Below are 19,676 nucleotides of genomic sequence, written 5' to 3'. Positions count from 1 at the left end.
TGCTGCCCGCCGCTGCTGCGAGTTCGTTCACGCGCCCATCCGTGCGCTGCGAGTTGTGGACGAATGTGGTCGGCTCCGAGTCCTTCCCTCTCTTTCTCTCCTTCGTCCACTCTCTTTCTCGAAGACGCGGCCAAATATTGCATCGTCGGATAAATATAGGCGGCCGCGGACCGCGCGACTGCACCAGCCCTAACGCGTACTTTTGCTTTTCTCGCTCCTCGCTCGTCGCTCGCTTTTGGGACGGGACTACTGCTATACAGTATATACACGCCGGCGAGAAGTCGCCGGCGCGCCGCGGCATTCCTTTTCCGCGGCTCTCTTTCCGCGCCTCGCCGCGTCGCGCAAAACGATCGTTAAATCCGTTCTTCGTTCATGGCCGAGAACTTGGCGATAACGATCCCTGCGCTTCGTGATGTTTTTTTCCCTCCTTTTTTTCACCGAATAGAACCACACCCTTTCGGGCCCAAAGTGAGGCAAGTTAGGTGTGTGTTTTTTAATAACCTGTAATCGACGTCAAAAATAAAATTAATATACATACATGTTTATACATGTTATTTTATATAATATGTATATACATGTTAATTAATATCTATATATATTATATATATATATTTTTATAATATATATTTATATTTATATATTATATATTTTGCTTTATTACGTAAATAAGAATTCGGCAATGAAATAAAATACGTTATGAAAAACATTATCGAAAGAAAAATGGAAAGAAAAGCTTTTTTCACTGATCTCAATTTTTGTTGCTTCTGTAAAATAGATCTTGCGATAGCATAGCATTACATAATATTTCCCACGAGAATTTAATATATAAAATCTAAATGGACGATGCAATTGATACAGTCGAAATCATTTCTAGAAATTTACAGCGAGGCGTGATCCAATCCTTCGCGATCCCATATAGCTTATAGTTCATTCGGTTCGAGCGGTTATCTCGTGGCGCATTACAGCAGGCGATAAGTTTTAATCGGGTCACTACAACGATGCATTGTAAAGTATCGTCGACTTGCTCATGAATCTCCATGCTTCTTCCAGCTTCGCGAGAACAACCGTTCGACGAGCTTGAGATATCGTCGATGCCTCGAATCTTACGAAGCTTACGTAAGGACATAATCGGGTCCTTCTTCCGTCAACATTGAGCGTTCATCAATCTGTGATTCGTCTAAAAATTTTTTTCCTTCGGCTTGAATAAAATTGGCAAGAGACGAAAATTTATTTTGCACCTGTGTGCCATACAGCTTACCATATAGGCGTCGTTTATAAAAGAGGAGCGATAGAGATTAACGTCTTGTTGTAAATCGCGTTGTAGTAAATCGCGATATCAATAGAGAGAGAGAGAGAGAGAGAGAGAGAGAGAGAGAGAGAGAGAGAGAGAGAGAGAGAGAGAGAGAGAGAGAGAGAGAGAGAGAGAGAGAGAGAGAGAGAGAGAGAGATGCATTATCGAGACAGAGTTTTAAGCGAGAGCGCGTCCGCTCCACTACAGCCCATGGCTTATCGCTCGTCGCTGTGCACGCGGCCCGAGTCCGGCGAGTCCGCATGCTTCTGCATGCCAACACATATACGACCGCGACGAGTCGAGTCGAGCCGAGCCGAGTCGAGCGCGCGTTTACGTCGCGCGTCACATGTATCGCGTATACATACGCTTGCGTAGGCATGCTCGCGTTGTACCAGACGTCGCATCCAGCGTCCAGCGACGACGAGACAACTATCCCTTAGCATGCGCCTAGTCCGCTCTCGTGGGGCGCATCGGCCCCCTTTGTTTTCGTGGCATGGCGCTGCGCGGCGTCGCGAGAGCGAGCACGTGGCTGCGAGGTTGCGGGCATATAGTCAGTGAAAATCATCGTGCGCGGACATTGGATGGCGGGAAACGTGCGTGATAGCGCGCGGCAGGCCGTCGCGGAGGGAGGCCCTAATCAACCTGGCGCGTGAACCTAACCTAACCCCACGCGAGAAACGGGGTGGGAACGCGCGAGGTGGAGGAAGTGGCGGAGGAGCCGGCGTAGAGACGCAGGGGCAGGGGGAGGGAGGGAAGCAGAAGACGACGGCGGCGGTGTTCTCTCGCTTCTCGCCGGCGATCGGCGGCAAGACCGGGGACGGAAAGCGGAGACGGTTATCGCGGAAGTTCGGCAATTATAGGTGGCGATTCGTTTTTTTCCCTTTCTTTCTTTTTCCCCTCTTTTTTTCGACGAGTGATATTGATTTGGGAGAGGCAGTTCGTATTCGCGGCACGAGCATACCTTGTGACTCGCAGAGGCGATGCCGCCGCCAGCGCGATGCATCACGGCGCAGCGCGCATTGAGGGGTACGCGTCGGCTCGCCGCTCGCCGGGAGTGCGAGAGGATCGCGCGGAGAGGTAGGGAAGAACGGAGGGACGAGGGGGCGAGGCCGAGGGGGGAGGACAGGAGGAGGTACGCGCGATGGCCCGAGAGAAAGGAAGAGAGAGAGAGGAAAAGCGATCGGACCGTTTCCCCGCCACTCGGTCGTTCCCCTACGCCGAAAGGCTGCCCCACCCCCACCGCGTGGACCGTCGGCGTCGTTCCCCGACGGCGCGGTATCAAACCCCTTCCACGGGTTCAACGAATATAACTTCCTCGCTTCGCCTCCTCTCGGCTCTCCCCTTCCCGCCGTCGGTCCTCGCCGGTCGTCTCGTTCTCCACCACCACTGATCGCTCCATTCGCTCCCGCTGCCGCCGCCACCGCCACCGTCACCACCAACCTCCTCGCGTCAGGAGCGAACGCTGAATCTCGGCTGCCCGCGGTTCTTTTACCGATTTCGCGGACAATCGGGATGATGAGAGATTCGACTAATTTTTTAAGTTAAAAGATCGAAATGTTAATAATATTGATATCGATTGACACTCGATCGGGTTTGAAATGACGAATTCGAATAATGGATCGCGAGACAATACTATAGTTGTTTATCACGAGACAAGACACCGAACAATTTTTATAGAAAATGCGTAGCCTTTCGCCGAAGATGATCAGCAATCGATCATCATCGAACAATTATCCTCCTTGGAACAAGAGTCGGGTCGAACTCTCCTTACTTAACCATGGAGTAAATCCGAATTCTAATAGTCTCTAAGGGTCTGTCACATCATTCTTATTTCTCTCAAAACGATGTATCAGGATCGACCTACAGAGATATTTAAATCAGGATAATCCGATCAAATTGACACAAGATACTTTCTGGAAGCACAAGAAGCTAAATTAACGTACTAACGAATTATATCATATTGCGCCGATAAGTTTAAACTTCAATTTCAACTCAGCTGTGTCTTCAGCCCTCTACTTTCCCTCTTCACATCTACAGTTTGGGCTGACTCGGAGTCGCGAGTCGCGAGTCGCGAGCGGGAAATGACGCAACGTTACCCTCGCGGATGCATTCGCCCCTGCAGCCGTCGCTGCGGCCGCCGCCGCCGCCGTCGCCGCTACCACCGCCGACGCCGCCACCACCACCCCACCGCGACTCGTTCCACGGCACCTTCTCCGCTCTCGCGTCCTCACCCGATGTTCTCTACCATCCCAAACCCGAACCAGTCCAGAAATCCCCACTCTGGTCGCGCGTGCACCGCGACGACGGAAGCGTGGCAACACCGCAGAGCGCTCGCCAGTGTCTCGGTCTTGGCGAGTTACTCGGGGGGGCTCAGGTCGAGTCTACCGAGATTGTGTCTGCCGGCGCGGGTAACCCGAAAGCGAGTGTGGCGAGGATTAAAGTCGCGGGCTGTTTCCCGGCATGCGAGACCGTCTCGCTGCTGTCCGAAGGCCGTACAAGAACGCACGTAGGACGGCACGCCAACGATAAGAAAAGTTTCACGGCCGCGGATCTAGAGGAAGAAACTGCCGACGGCGACGACCGACGACGAGGACGGCGAGGAAAAGATAAAGCAGGAGGCGAAACGTCAGGAACGGCAGCAGAAGAAAGAAGAAAAAAAGGCGTCGTAGCGGGAGGAAGAGGAGGCGGAGGACGGATCGTCGCCGTCGCCGCGCGACAGACTCGACAGACGTAGCAAGGGCAGAAGCAAGCCGACGAGACCGGGCGCCGCGCCGCGCCGCGCCGCGCCGCGCGCTCGCACGTTGCCGTGCCGCGCTTTACTATATCGCGCCACACGCGCGTCGTGATTCGCGTACGCGCGCGTGAAACGTACACGCGCGCCATATTACATATTTATATGCATACACGGTGACCCGCGCGCGGAGATAATACAGTGTAAATGGCGCTCTCGGCGCAGAACCAGTCGACGTCGTACGTGAACTTGTATTATTCGATCGTCCAGCGTGCGGCGACGCGCTACTTTAAGGAATATTACAATTCCGGTAAGTACCATACGCACACACGTATGCACGCGTATACACGTGCCCACACACGTAAACATGTACGCATACGCGGACACGACGCGCAGATGCGTATCTTGGTAAAAAGCGCAGCCGGCACGCATCCGCGACGACGGATTCGCCGGCGAGCGCGGATAGCGCGCGTCCGGCTTTGTATCGTGTTCTAGCGGCATCCACCCTCCTCTCCCTCGCTCGTCTCGTCCGTTGCCCACCCGCGAACTTTATCCCTCATGTCTGCGACGGACACCGGTAGCCACCTGTGCGTCCACGTTTCGGCAAAACGCGACGTCATCGCGTGCGCCGCACCGCACCGTATACTCGCGGTTTCGAATTTTCCCGCCGACGTCCCTTCTCATTTTCCTCTCGCGCGTTCGACGCCGCGCCGTCCGTCTCTCCGCCTCCCCGAAGACCTATTCGAATTCCGGAGTAATTTCGACGATCTCGCTCATCCGACGGTGACGTGGATAAACGCGACACTTTTTATTTCTACCTTCGTGCGCGACAATAGTCACGTGATAGCGAAATATCGCTGCAACGCGCTGGAGAAATAAAATTCATTAAAACTGCTTCGGTTTTACACAATCTTTGCTCTTTTCTCCGTATTATCTTTCATTCGAATACCCTTTCTTTCTCTCTTTCTATCTCTCTCACTCATCTCTCGTCCCCTCCCCTGCCTCCTACGTGTTCGCGTGTGCACGTATGCACGTATGCATACCGAGACAATTACAGGAGCGAACTATAACGTGTCGACGACTGCTTGTGGTAGAAGTGTTCTTCTGACTGCGATTAACAACGCTAGTTAGACACGTGTCCCGTGCGAAACTCGTGTCTGCGGTTAAACTCGAAGCTCGATTGAACGAGACGTGTTTAGTTGGGAGACCGAAAGGGAAGAGAGGGAGAAAGAGAAAAACGAGAGAGAGAGAGAGAGAGAGAGTGGGAGAGAGAAGAACGAGGTGCATAGGGTGACTCAGAAGTATCGAGGGGGATAAGAGAGTATTGCTATCCGTCGGCCAACGTCTAGTACATGAAACTCCTTGCGCAATGACGGACAGAGAGGGAAAAGTCGCGTGTCCGTAGCTACTGCACGAAGCGAAAACAAGCGAAAGCGTGTAAGGGTGGAAAAGAGGGAGAAAGAGAGGCGCGCTTACTACACTACAAATCCCTCTCGTGAGCACCGGCACCGGGCAAAATGACGTAGCAAAAGCTATGAATCGGGGATGGAATGTTAAGCGAGAAAACGCGCGGCAAGACAATCGTATTCGATAATGCGAGATTCTGTGTAGGGTAATAAAAAAAACCGTAAAAATCAGAAATCAATTCGAGATAAACGCGAGACTAGTAATTATTAAATAATTTTGTTACGATAGTTTGCTTCGCGCTCAGGAACTAATCGTAAAATTGGATCTCGAATGATTAAATCTCTTTATTATGGAACACGGTACTATGAAAGACGGAGAATTTAATTAATGCTCTGGACCAAAACATTCTCGTTACGGATATCGATGTGGAGGAAATGCAAAGAAAGTGGCAGCGTTGAGATTGCATAAATCACTTAATAAATTTAGCCGAACGCGTATCGCGCTCTAACGGTAGAATAATTTTAAAAAGGAAAACCACACAAATACACAGACCGAGAGACAGAGACAAATAATCGTAGATTGAGTGCAATTTTCCTCTCACACATGTAATTGTGATCATTGCAATATAAATTAGACGGAAGTTGACGATTATATATGCCGACGAATACGCGGGTGATTTAAAGAAGGATGAAACACAGTATTGTTAGAGGTGTAGTTTATTGCACAGGTATGCATCACTAATTAAATATTTGTAGACAAAAAAAGCGCAAAAAGTTCTTGAAGTGTGCATCGGCATGTTGAATGCTGAAAATTATTCAGACGTATTTATACAATATATTATTGTAATATATAACATTGAGCATGTACGTAATACGAGAAATCTTTTGAAAGATTTGATACAATATATGATAAATGATAAATAAGACAAAAAGAGCTTCGCAATTAAACTGTAATAGCATTATCCCGTATCATCGCGTGTCAGCATTTATGGTTATATTAATTATTTACATTTACGCAACATCGTTTGCGCGTTAAAGATAGCTATACATTGTGATCGTCGCTTATTATTGATTCGTATCTTTTATAATTATCCTTTTAATTATCCGAAATATATAAAATTAAATTAATTTGTTACCAACGTGACTGCAAGCTGCACTTTTCGATAATTAAACGTTCCGGCAATTGTTATTAACGCAATACGGACCATTTGCTTGATCTCACCATTTGTTCCGCAGCAACGTACAAATCGCGATCAAATTTTTATGACGAGAGCATTGCAGTTTATATATATATAAAGCGTTTCTTTTCTCTCGAGTGAGAAGAAGGCACAGGGAGGGGAAAGAAGAGAGTTACGCGATGATACGCAAGGCACAATCGTGTAATATCTATCGCGTCGTTTGGGTCATCTAATCGGTCCCCGAATTATCGCGGCGAGCGAAGTGACGAAACGCGTGAAGCGATAAGTTTTCAAGCTACCCTCCGACCACCTCCGACGGTCTGCGCTATAACTTTCTCACGGATCCGCATTGAAATCAATCTGAAGGGAAATAATCCGATTGTCGTTTCGTCCTTCGATTCGTGGCGGAGTAATTCAGCGGTAAGACAACGTACGACGCGCGCCGGACTCTCCGTACCTTCCGTTACTCACCGGATTCATCGACCAGTCCCGGAAATTGACTTTTTCTCAGCGGGAATTCGATACGGTGCCGCCGACTGTCCTACTAACTTTTTAATATTCAACTTTAAATTTCTTCCAAGTACTAATCCCTGAATTAAAACTTTCGTTCAAATTTCACTTATAAAAAGAAAGTGTCCCGTCGTCTACTTTTATCATTGAAGATTTTTCCTATCGCGCAAGTTCACCGCGAATATTACACGTGATTTGTTCTCGATGTTTCGATCTCGTCAAAAATCGGTTCCCAAGCGCACTTATTGCGAAACAAACTGCAATCACAACTCGTTCTTCCTTTTCGGAAGATGTGAAAATCACGCGCGACGCTTTTACCAAAACGTATCGATAAGAAACGTATTTGGAGATTTATTTGGAGCGGATCGACAATGAAAACCCGTTGGGACCGATCGCACGGTCTCGCCGCGGCGCGACTCCACACCGATCGAGGCGCGCAGCCTGGTCAAGGTGAGCGTCGTCGGCCGAGGACTCTCGTGATCGTGCTCTTTGTGACCGAGAAATACAACGCCGGCAATCGTGAGTCGTGAGTGAGTGCGTCGCGCGCGGCCCGCGACAGCGGGCTCTAGGCTCCAGCCGAGGGCGAATGACAACGGAGGAAGGTCGATGACGGAAACGAGAAACAACCGCGCTAGTCTGAATTGCCGCGCGACGAATGGGACTGATCTTTTCCGGCCGAAATCTTACTCCGGTCGCGTAGGTGCCACTTGAATGTTTATCTTACGTATTTGCCGCCGTTTTTGTTACGTAGCCGCGAAGGTAAAGATTTAATTGTCGAGAGAAAACCGTTTAGCGTCAATCTGAAAAATACCGCATCGGGGGTCGCGAAAGGTTAATCTGATTTAATTCCGTGAATTCCACTCGATGAATCGCTTTCGCAAACACACCCTGTCCGAAGGACGTAGCCGCCGCAGCGACGATTTCAAACATGGCGAGAAACTGGCGCGATTATATTTGTGACGGGGAAATATAGACTTAGCGCGCATTGCTGGAAAGAGACGGATTGCCTATTTAGATATGCTACTTCGATAAGAATGCTGGTAAAAATTTAGTACGTGTCGGACTGCATGCGTCAAATCGACCTTATGCATTTTCAGCGATTGGCGCGTGTAAAAACTTTCTTAATTTATATTATGAAATTAGCAGTATATAGGTGTAATAATCCAAATCTGCTAATATATTTGAAATATAATTCAAAGTTTCTTCTCGGGAACACGAGTGTTTTACACCGACAGTGAAAACGATGCGATGCAATTAGAAATGAGGGATTGAGGCACTAGATCGATAATAACGTTCAACATAAATAAATCACGTTAATGCGGGGAGTAAGTCCCCGCGGTGTGTAAATATAAATCGCGATACGTGTTCACCGCGCCGCGCCGATAATAATTGTTATATTGTCTTAACGATCACGTGAATATCTTAATCGCGCGATATACCTCTGTACGTTAAAGCGAACGATCGTAATCGCAAACTATCGTTATATTCCGCGGCGTTTACGCAGCGTGGTTTATGTCGAGAAAATCAGTGTACTTCCACGATTAAATAACTCGTAAAACAGTCATCGCAAAGAGTGGCGCGGAGTACTCTAAGTGTGGCTGTGATTATTCCCATTATTATTACGTAAACGCATATTTAAAGCTCATCTTGCGCGTATTAGATGTTCGACTATTCAAGCGCAGGTGTTTTGAAGAAGCGAGATATTTTAATAGAATTCATGGTCTTGTCATTGTTTTCTTTGGAAATAACGTATCATTATAGATGGATATTGTCACTTTCAACGTGTCAAGTGTAATCCCGCCAAGTCTAGCATTATACGCAGTTACGAGTTACGACGACGTAATGCCTCATACGATTTCTCTCGAACGGGTTTTACATAAAGTGCAAGTTGTAAAGCTCGTAAATATTTGTGCGCGTCCGCGTAAGCCAAAGTAAAGTCACGTTTTAGCTGGGAGTTAGATGCCGAGAGATTCAACCTTGACTTGAATTCTCGAAGGCGGTCGACATTACATTGTTCTTTTTTTTCGTCAAAAGTTCCCTTCTTTCCGCCAGGTACATTCATCGCGTCGCGAGATAATTATGACGTAATGTGATAAAATCGTATAAAGATGCAGCATTGAAATATGTATCGCGCGATACGATAGAAGATTCGCTCTACAAAGATGCTTTGATACACGCAAAGTGTGTCGACAGTATTCTTTTTCTTAAGTGCATCGGGATTCCTAATCGTAACATGTAATGTAAGATACCGTGAAATATCATATGATACAAGAAATGCATTGTACAAAGATTGTAATTGTCTGTTGAAGATGCTTCGTAGTACGAATCGCTTCGACAAGTATGAGTCATTTTTATTGAATAGCGAGGAGAGAGAGCGAGAGAGAGAGAATCAGAGAGAGAGAGAGAGAGAGAGAGAGAGAGAGAGAGAGAGAGAATCAGAGAAGGAGAGCGGAAGGGAGGGAGAGGGGAAGCGCCGACGTCGCGCGCGCATTCGGAAAATAAACGCGTCGACGAGTTTATCGTTTGACTCCTGGCGATAAAAGAGCGATCATTGCTCCGTATCATTCGTAATATAAGAATTAATGCAAACGAACGCGCGCGCGGAACGCGCATGTAGAAAATCCTCGATCGACCTGATTTAATTCACGGATATGCAATAATTATAGATGTGCGTTCGTTTTGCTGTCTACTTTGTCTTCGTAAATTACATATTAATGGCACAACGTGACAGCAAATGGCAGCAAATTACAATATTTAGTCTGTAATTATGTTAAAAAACTTTCCGTCTGAATGATATATGTGACCGATGAAATTGGCTGGCGAATCTGTGAATGGATCTACAACGATTATGAATGTTTATATTCTGTCGCCCGCGTCGGCTTTATAAATTATGCATCAGTGGTCCACTTGTGAAAAAAATGAAATCATATTTAATTATTCGCATCGTCTGATACTGCTCGAGATATTATATTTCGATGAAATACTTTACTCAAATAATTAATGTCGCAGCGCTTCGTGTCAACATATCGCAATTAAATAAATAAATAAATAAATGTAGTTAATGAAATCAATTCGTATATTTTATCTCGGCTATCTAAACTTCATGAATTATGCATTAATGTGTAAAAAATTGCAGCGAGTTCGAGTCACAACACAACGTTTGATATCATCGCGCGTTGTTTTACAACTTTTCCACTTAAGCAATTAATATCGCAGCACAACGAAACTAAATAGAGTAATAAATATATCCGAACGCGAAATGTTTTTAATTGGATCGTTATCAGATTCGATTATTAACTACTCACTGCGCGCGAGGCGCGACAGGACACGTCGGTTTCACGCGCGTTTCGCGATATTTGCGCAAATCCGCGATGGTCTTGGACGTGAACGCACGAATTGTTTTATAAGGCAGAAATAATATCCTCCGCGAGTGCATTCGAGCATCCGTCAAAAATATCGCGGTAACAATAGCGAAAGAAAAAAAATATATCCGACGTTTCGACTTTGTCAACGCGTGCACTACACTCTCGAGCTAACAGCGGGCGTATTTCGTTTCTGTCTATTTTTCTGAAAACAAACATTCGATCTGACGAGCTGAATAACGCCAATGGAACACTAGGAAAGGACCACTCGTTTCTGGAGCACTCTTCGGAGCGCCATCGCGGAAAGTTATGTTTTTGTTGCGCCCGTTTCGTTTTTTGCCACCCCCACGTACGACTGCCGCGCGAGGGAGGTCCCTTGAACGGTTCGATAGGAATATGGGCCGCAGGTATTTCCTCTGACGTTCGATAAATAGCGGCCGATGTTCGCAAATGAATACCCGAGTCCCCCCCGTCTCTCTCCACTCGCGAGATCCTCGCACGTTTAATTCTTAACTTATATCTCATCGGCGTATGGATATTATAGGCAAGTCCTTCAAATGTGAAAGTTGCATGATGCAAAACATAGAGAATTATTTTGGGAATCTCACACGTAAAAATCTTACGTATAAAAATCGGCTGGTAAGAATTATCTACTGGAATGACGTACTTATTATACCTACTGGAAGAGTATAAGTCGCGTTGCCCAGTGATATTTTCGTGATTCAGCACCGCGTCTAATAGATCGGGCGACGAGGCAAAAACCAGCTCTCTCGTAATTTATACGCAACTCCCACGCGAAGTGCACATTGCCGCTGCGCGGCGCGCCGTCTCTTCTTTTCTGCAAGAACGCAAGGAAAACGATGGCGTTATATGCCGCGAATATTACATTCGCGAATCTCGCCCGTGACCACAACTATCGGCCGTTCTTTCGTTTGCGCGGAATCCATAAATTAACGAATAAAGCCACTTAAAAAATAGTGTCGTGATTTATCGTGCTGTCCGATGTCCTCCGAGAATTTTACCGATATGTAATATGTTATGTAATGTGAGAGATGCGTATATAATATGCAAGACACTTGTATAGTATCATAATACTAGGCATCGAACAAACAGGAAATGATACGAAGAACGATACGCACGTGTTTATTTGCGCTACGAAAAAAATATGTCAAAATTAAAGTACATATAAAGGCAAATAAGAGCCAGCACCGATATGGTGAGAAACGTAAGTAATATTATACAGTACATCTTTTAAGGTACATCTCTTAAAAATACATAAATTTGATTGGAACAATATTAAAATTTTGGATAGAAAGAAATCCTACATAAAACGCAGTATTTCTGAAATGTTTCGTATAAAACGTCAAATTAACGCTATCAAGCTACAAGAGGATACATTAGATCTCAGCAAAGAGTATTTTTCAATTACTGAGATTTACACATATATATGATGTTGTCCTTGTTTTTATGTTTTTATTTATAATATTATTTGTTTCTTTTTGCAATGCTTCATAATACTTACGTATATCTGTATATACTTTTCGCTTATTAGATAAGACGAGTTTAGTCTGCAAAATTTTCTCTGTTCGATATATAGAGCGCACTAATGCCGAGTACCAATGCCAAAGGATTTTATAGTTTCATATTCGTTTTAAGAACTTTTTATTGATTAATCTTGCTAGTCATTTATTCTGACTTTTTTCTTATATGGCAGCAGTCACTTTTGCGTTTTAATGTCGATATTTTATCAATGTTTTTATCAATCGCGCGATGACCACTTACTATGATCAGTGTATGACTGCATTTAATTAGTTTTTTACCCTGAGGAAGGTCTAAGCCTAAGAGCAAAATATTTAATTGTATTTTTAAGAGATGTACCTACTGTGTGTAATATTATTTTCGTTTTATTACCGGCGCTGGCTCTTAGTTGTCTTTATATTTACTTTAATTTGATTGTATATCTGCAGAGTTTTATTTTTTGTTTTATATAAATATGTCAAAAATCTGAAAATCCCAAGGAGCACGATAACAATTCGAGAAACCGAAAACCCAAGAGTCCCAGCAATTCGAAGAGCAGGAAACGTGAATTTTTACGCAAGGCATACTTTGTTTTATCTGCGGATTTATCTACAAAGTGTGTCGCGGACTTCTGTCAGCCAGTGTAAAACTTGTCGATCTAATACTATATATCGGGTTTTCTCCTTCGATATTTTCTTTTATTGTACGCATATCGTGCAGACTGCGCCTTCACTTTGAGCCCACAAAGTCGCTTTCACCTGTTCAATTAAATCCGCACTTTCGATCAAAGACACTCTATAATAGTTATTTCGCGATTTTGTCAGTACGAAGCAGAGGAGGTTGAGTTTTTCTTTTTTTACTCTTCTTTTTCTTTTTGTCTAATTTACGACACCGTTAAGACGGGCCGGAAGCCATCAGTGCAATCCGCGTAAAAATAATCGGCTTGATCGCCAGTTTTATTTCCTCTTGGTCATTACAAATCCAGTGATCGTTAACTCTAATTATCATTAATTTTAAATTTACGACGCGACGGAAAAGTTGAGTCGTCCAGACTCGTCAAAAGTACGACTCTCAATCTTTTCTTCTTCCTCGACGTAGTTTACCGAACATTTTATCGACGTATACGTAAATGAAGCAAAAACTCATTCTAAATTTTAATGCTGCGAAGAGAAGAAAAATAAGCTCTGTGTTTATTCGTGATAATAGCGTCGCGACGATTGATGTGAGGGCTGACGCATTTCACATTTTTGTTTCCAGTATAGGAGATTGACCTCATCGAAATTATACCGGTTTTGAAGCCTGTGTCGCGGTGCAAGTTTTTCGATTGTTTGCATGGAATAAAGCGCGATTCCCACCACTCGGGGAATCGACGGGATCGACCCGGCGACTTAAATCTACGAGCCGCCGCGGCAGGAAAAATCTTTAAAAATGCTGGCCCCGACGAAAAAAGCGCGCATGTGCAGCCACGAGCCATCTCTCTTCCCTTGCTCCTCTTTCTCGCCTCCTACCACCGATGCGCTACGGTTCTCCCGAGCTTCGCTTTATGCGTTTCTCGCAGCCAAAACAAATCGTAAAGACGTCCGACGGAGTGCAATCCTATGCTTGTTACCGCGAAAAATCAATGATATCAGCATTGGCGACTTTTCTCAAACGCGAAATACCATTCCACCAAGTACTATACCGTGCAATAGATGAAGAGTTTTACGTTTTTACGACGAGTTTTCGTACCTCATTTCGCCAAGCATTACCGATATTTTCAATTATTGATCGGTCTAGATTTTTTTTTTCGATCAAGAAGAGCTCGACGTCAATTTTGTTAAAGACTCTACTTTTCAAAATATTACTGAAAGGAAAAGGAATGGTAATAAGAACCAGTCGTAGGTAAATTATCTGGCTCTTATCGGTTTTTTGCTTCTTTCGTCGGTCATATATCTCGGAGCCTAATATGTATTATCCTCTATATCTTGCACGTGCTATACAATTTTTTTTCTATTTCTCTAGTTTTCTTATATGTCGTCTTAACAACTATGCGTCTTTATTTTCTCTTTTTTTTTTTTTATTGGTAAGCTCGTATAATTTCTACCAAGATTTTTTCCGATTTTTGTTGACACAAGTGTCGCTAGTCTATCCAAGTGTCTGTTGGTGTCCTTACTCTAACTTGAAATGAGATATCGATATCACGAGAAATATTGACTAATGCGCGACACATAACACGTATTGAAGATTTTTACAAGCAAAAGTATTTCTATCTGTTATATCGTTTTTTGAATGACGTGTTGAACGGATTAACAAATTTTAATTTGAGTGATTTATTTTTTACGCGGGGAATCTATCAGGAATTATTCGTAAGTTGTTGAAATAACGTGCGGTGCTCGGACTTACTCACTCTATAAGAACTTGAGTGATAAACCGGTCCGAACGAACAAAACGTCATTCAGCAGGGATTCCTCGACGTACGTGGTCCTCGTTCTAACCTGTGTATTAATGCAACACTGTCGAACAAGTACTATCTCATTTTCACTCGCTGGCTGTTCTTATCGAATTTTAATGCAAATTTTAACTCTAGCGACAGAATTTATTGCTTGATGTGGAGCTAATTTTTCGTTATTATAATAATTAAAAATTGATACACAATACACAAATACACATTTTTTAATCATACCTGCTTGTCTGATTTTTTTTATCTATGATTGAATAAATGTAAGCGATCATTTACGTTTAAGTATTTATGTTATTGAGATCTTAAGCTTTGTGTTCGTTCGAGAACAACTCGTAGTAAGTAAAGAGAACAAGAGAATAAAAGTAAGAGAATAACTCTCCACCGTAACACTCTCCATTGATATATCTATTTGTAAGTGTGACTTTCAAGAGTGACTCTCGACAGTATTTGTTTCAAATGAACAGTAGCCGCTTGTCTTTGTGTGATTTGTGAAACATAACGCGCATCAAAATCAACTCCGAGATCTTACGATTGCTTAGTTGGTAAAGTTATAAGTGGATCGCGTCTCTCATTAAAGCTCGGTCGGATTGCAGCAAAACTTGGAGTTCGTATCAACGCTTGCCAATGTTTATCCACGCGAATGCAAGGGAAATCGAAAGAACAATCTGGACATTTCTTTAATGCAATTTAGCATTAAGAATATGCTTCTTGAATAACGCGACAACAGGAAAGATTCTCGCGATGGAGAGAAAACTAATTTTTATCTTTGTTTCTTTTTTTTTTTAGTCTCTGTAAATATTAACCTTCTGTGTTTGAATAATTGGCCGAATAAGTTATTATTATAATAGTAATTATTTTTTATTATTATCGCGCGTTTGATTATTATTGACATTGTAATTATTGTAGGACTTAATTCTTTAAAAAGATTTATCTCAATCACGATTTCTTCTAATTTCTCATAGAAATAAAATTTTAGGGCAAACGAAAAAATCTTTATTTTACTCCATTAATTAAACTTTTAGTGGCTTTGGTGTTTTAATCTTAACTGTCAGTTTTCGTAAAGTGCACTTGCGGTTTACAAAAACTTCTTTCTGAGACTTCTTTTTATACGATATAGCTAATGACTTCCCGGGTGCGAAGGAAATTTGGACGATTGCTCCGGGATTCTGGATGTAATTAAGTGTTGCCGGACGGAGATTGAGTTTAATGAGACGTAACGTCACCTTGCTAGCATAACTTTTGACGAATTTCTTGAAATAAGCTGACTTTAGAGCAGATTAATGGATGTAATTTTTTTAATACAAGGATGGATCGTTAATTGTAAAAGAAGAAAGAGATAGCCAATAAGAGTCAAACCGCAGATGTTGCGTAAATATTTACGGCAATATATGATTAATGCTTCTATAATGATACAATTGCTTGGGCTATTTCCCGCTATTGAGATATATTGAAAAGCCTTTCGGTTTTCCTCATTGTATAACACATATTTGATTAAAGAAACAGAAAAGCGGTGTTTTGCAAACTAAGATTGAACTACGTGCAGTACACGCTAATTTAAAAAGTTGTGGAATTTGCGAAACGTTACGACAATTATATCAATGATAATAACGATATTTTTCAAACCGCGAATATCATATTAGCGCCATTTTTCGACCAGTTGCTTTTCTCTTAACCGCGATAACGGGATATTACAATGTTATCGCATCGGAGATTCTCGAAATAGTTAAATGCAATTATATGATGAGATAAACTTGGAATTGCAATAAAACTAATCTCGACATACCCGATGCACATAGTATTATCTTAACAAATAACGGTTATGTAACGAGTAAATACGACATAATAAAAACGATAAGATTTTTTTCTCTGACATAAATTTATATATCGGTGAACTTTGTTAACAAGTATTTTCAAGTCTTATCGTTATCTGTCATCATTAACCACTGCACATCACACAACGTTTCGATCTACTTCACGTTTTTCTTTACACATTCGTTTAAGTTTTTCGTTTTTATATTTTTCCATCTCTAGCAATTAGCATTTGTTCTACTGTTAATCAATTTTTCGAAGAAAATAAGTTATGAAATATTTTTGTGTGCAGTTTTGATTGATATAAATTGCGAATCTCGTAGATCGTGACTCGTTGCGTATCCAGGCGATAAAACTTTTATTGGAATACTTTTCACAAAGGAACAATATTGCATCAGATGAGTCATCCAACAAAGCAAACGCAAAAATTTAAGCAAGTCGCGAAAAATGCAGACTGAGTGACAAATTTGAAGTGGCAAACGAAGGCTGATGTAATTAGTCCGATAAGAGGAGGAATGCCTCGCGATATTACGTAACATAAATTCCGTAATCGTAAAACGACTTAAGGCCGTCTTATTCCTCGCAACGTAATTGCGCGCGATAATACTGATTGGGTGAGACACATGTCTTAAATAAGCGTCTTAAGTAGCGTGGCAAAGTTTAATTAAAAACTTGGCGCGATATGATTACCTTCCTTTGCGTTTGCCTCTTATTTTCGGATAATTGTAATCGCATCCGCCTTTGTTACTCACATATTTAAAAAATTAATAAGTATAAAAAATGAACGGATTAAAGCGAATGCGCGATATGATTATAAGAAGTTCCGTCTTAGGCGTCCAAGGACTATAGCGTCCAAGGACAGAAATCTTCAAGGATTCAGGAATCCAACGAATCAGGCCACGTGGTTTTGTGTTGCATCTGTACCTTTAGCACCTTAAAAATTATCAACGCGATACGCAATTCATAGATTTGACCTGCATAACTGCTATTGAACTTGTGAAGCGTGAACCGGACGTGTCTGTTCATGCGTGACTAAGAACGTGGTCTGATTTGATATTCTAGAGCGCGTATTCTAGAATCGAAGATTCTAAAGATGCAAACATCTGTGATTCGTGGCCTAATTTCGAATAACGTTATTTGTAACCAAAATTGGCCAAAGTTTAGCCTTATTTTACGAATACTAACTGTCTATTCATACGATATTTATACTAAAAAAAAAAATTGAAAATTGAGACTAAAACTGAAACTCGAGACGATAAACGTAATGATCGTTACCAATAAAATAAAACGTTTTATTGTATGCAAATGGAAAATAAAACGAGTATTTCATATTTCTTTTTTTACACAATAACGCGCTGTCAGCACCCGCCTAATTGCGAACCCTCTTCTGCATTGTTTACTTGCAGATACTGGCGCGCCTTACGTATTGTACAAAGATAACATGGAGAGACCCCAGGGTCAGTGGGGCCCGGGGCCGGGATCTCTCCAGGACGGTGGACTGTACCCGCAGCAGCAACAACAGCAGCAGCAGCAACAGGGTTCCTCCTCGTCGGGAAGCCCACAGCAGGCCTGTGGACCTCCAGTCGAGGGCGGTGAAAGCGGTCCCCCGCCCTCGTTAGCCTCGCCCGTGCCCTCACCATATCCCTCGGCGCCTCCCGAGCCTCAATCCTTGACTCCGCCGGACGATGACATACAATCGAGTCAAGCCACGTCCCAACAGCAGCAGCAACAACAGCAACAACAAACGCAGCAGCAGGTCCAGCAACAGCAGCAGCAGCAACAACAACAACAACAGCAGCAGCAGCAGCAGCAGCAGCAGCAACAGCAAGTTCAACAACAACCTCAGCAACAACAACCTCAGCAACAACAACCTCAGCAACAACAACAAACGCAACAGCAAGATCACTCGCCGCAACAACAATTGACTCCTCACGCAGATGTGGATCGCAGCGACTGCTTTCCCGGCGCCGGAGAGCTGCAGCAATATCCGCAGCATTATTTCAAAGAGGCCCGGCCGCACCCCTCACCGTCCGTGCCGCCACATATGCTCACTCCCGGCGGCTTCTCCGCGCTGCACTATCTCAAGCAACCTGGAGTAATGCTGACGTCTCTCGGCCAAGGCGACGGCGGGCCCGGTCTGGACGCGCATCAGTACGCGAGTCCGGGCGCGCCGAATATGGCAACCGGGCTGCCTGACATCGTGCAGCAGAGCGGCAAATTGTCCAAGGCCGGCAACAGCGATCTACGTCTGTTCAAGTGCTTGACCTGCGGCAAAGACTTTAAGCAGAAGTCGACTCTGCTGCAGCACGAGCGGATTCACACAGACAGCCGGCCGTACGGGTGTCCAGAGTGCGGCAAGCGGTTCCGTCAACAATCCCATCTCACGCAGCATCTGCGCATACATGCTAACGAGAAGCCGTTCGCTTGTGTATACTGCGAACGTACGTTCCGGCAGCGTGCCATCCTCAACCAGCATCTGCGCATCCACTCGGGTGAGAAGCCATACCAATGTCCGGAGTGCGGAAAACACTTCCGTCAGAAGGCGATCCTGAATCAGCACGTCCGCACACACCAAGGCGAGCATTTCTCTCTGCCTCCCAGACTCCCCAGAGGGCGTCCACCACAACCAAACACTGACCCACCCACCGGTTTTCACTCATTACTATCGAAATCACCGTCGCCACCGTCACCATCGGCATCATCGTCATCATCGTCATTATAATTATCACGTTCATTACCGCCGGCGGTACAATAACCCGCATACTAACTATTCATCTCGATTCTGCACCAGTGGCGGATTTGCGGCTCGAGAAATAGCAAAGAATTATAAATTGACAAAATGATGTGTCTCGAAATAATGGGGGTAAATTCACCACTGGTTTATATCATCTATATCCCTCACCAGCTTGCCGGAACGCGTTTTTTGCTTCAAAACCTTCCAGAACTAACGACGACTTACCAGAGACAAGTACCGGTACCATCGGCCTCGTTGAAGCTAAGGCCAACCGGCGGGTAAGAACGGTTGAGCTGGACGCGACAGCGCTGGTGAGCTGTGAGAGCAGCCCCCGTCCTCGTTTTATGCGATCCGACTTGTCATCCATCTAACCCGACTGCCCTCTAATAACTCTAGTTCCTCGCGTTCCCTTCGTTAAAGTGAACATCGGCCTATCACGGATAACTACTTTCTCTAGCATTTCTTCCCGCATTTACTTACTAATGCTAATAACTTTCAATGGGGACCACAATAAATTGGGTCATAATAATTTCCCAAACAGCACAAAAGTCCAAAAGACATGTAAACGCCGTCGAACGAATCAGAATACCTGATTAAACTTAAGCTTTCTCGGATGTTTGTGTTGTCTGGGTGTTTGTGTTCTCACTGAACTTGAGCCAATGTTGTTGAGGTCGCGCTTCACTCGCGCTACAATTTA

The 19,676-nt window shown here is 44.0% G+C and overlaps 1 protein-coding gene across 2 annotated transcripts in view; it reads left to right on the top strand.

The window, feature by feature from the left end:
- The first annotated feature begins 3,553 nt into the window (after nucleotides 1-3,553).
- The window catches only part of LOC143903926 (uncharacterized), a 42,511-nt gene continuing 26,388 nt past the window's right edge, over nucleotides 3,554-19,676 (top strand). Inside the window, exons 1-2 of one of the 2 annotated variants that reach the window (XM_077418001.1) lie at nucleotides 3,554-4,332; nucleotides 17,652-18,737. In XM_077418001.1, the coding sequence (XP_077274127.1) occupies nucleotides 4,230-4,332; nucleotides 17,652-18,737 (1,189 nt within the window). In that variant the 5' untranslated portion in view covers nucleotides 3,554-4,229. Of the gene's footprint in view, nucleotides 4,333-17,651; nucleotides 18,822-19,676 lie in introns of both variants that reach the window. The other variant, XM_077418000.1, reaches the window with a different exon arrangement.

The sequence above is a fragment of the Temnothorax americanus genome, unplaced genomic scaffold, assembly GCF_048541705.1.
Source record: "Temnothorax americanus isolate GAGA-0224 unplaced genomic scaffold, ASM4854170v1 Scaffold5, whole genome shotgun sequence".
Lineage (NCBI taxonomy): Eukaryota > Metazoa > Arthropoda > Insecta > Hymenoptera > Formicidae > Temnothorax > Temnothorax americanus.
This window is presented reverse-complemented; position numbering and strand designations above follow the sequence as displayed.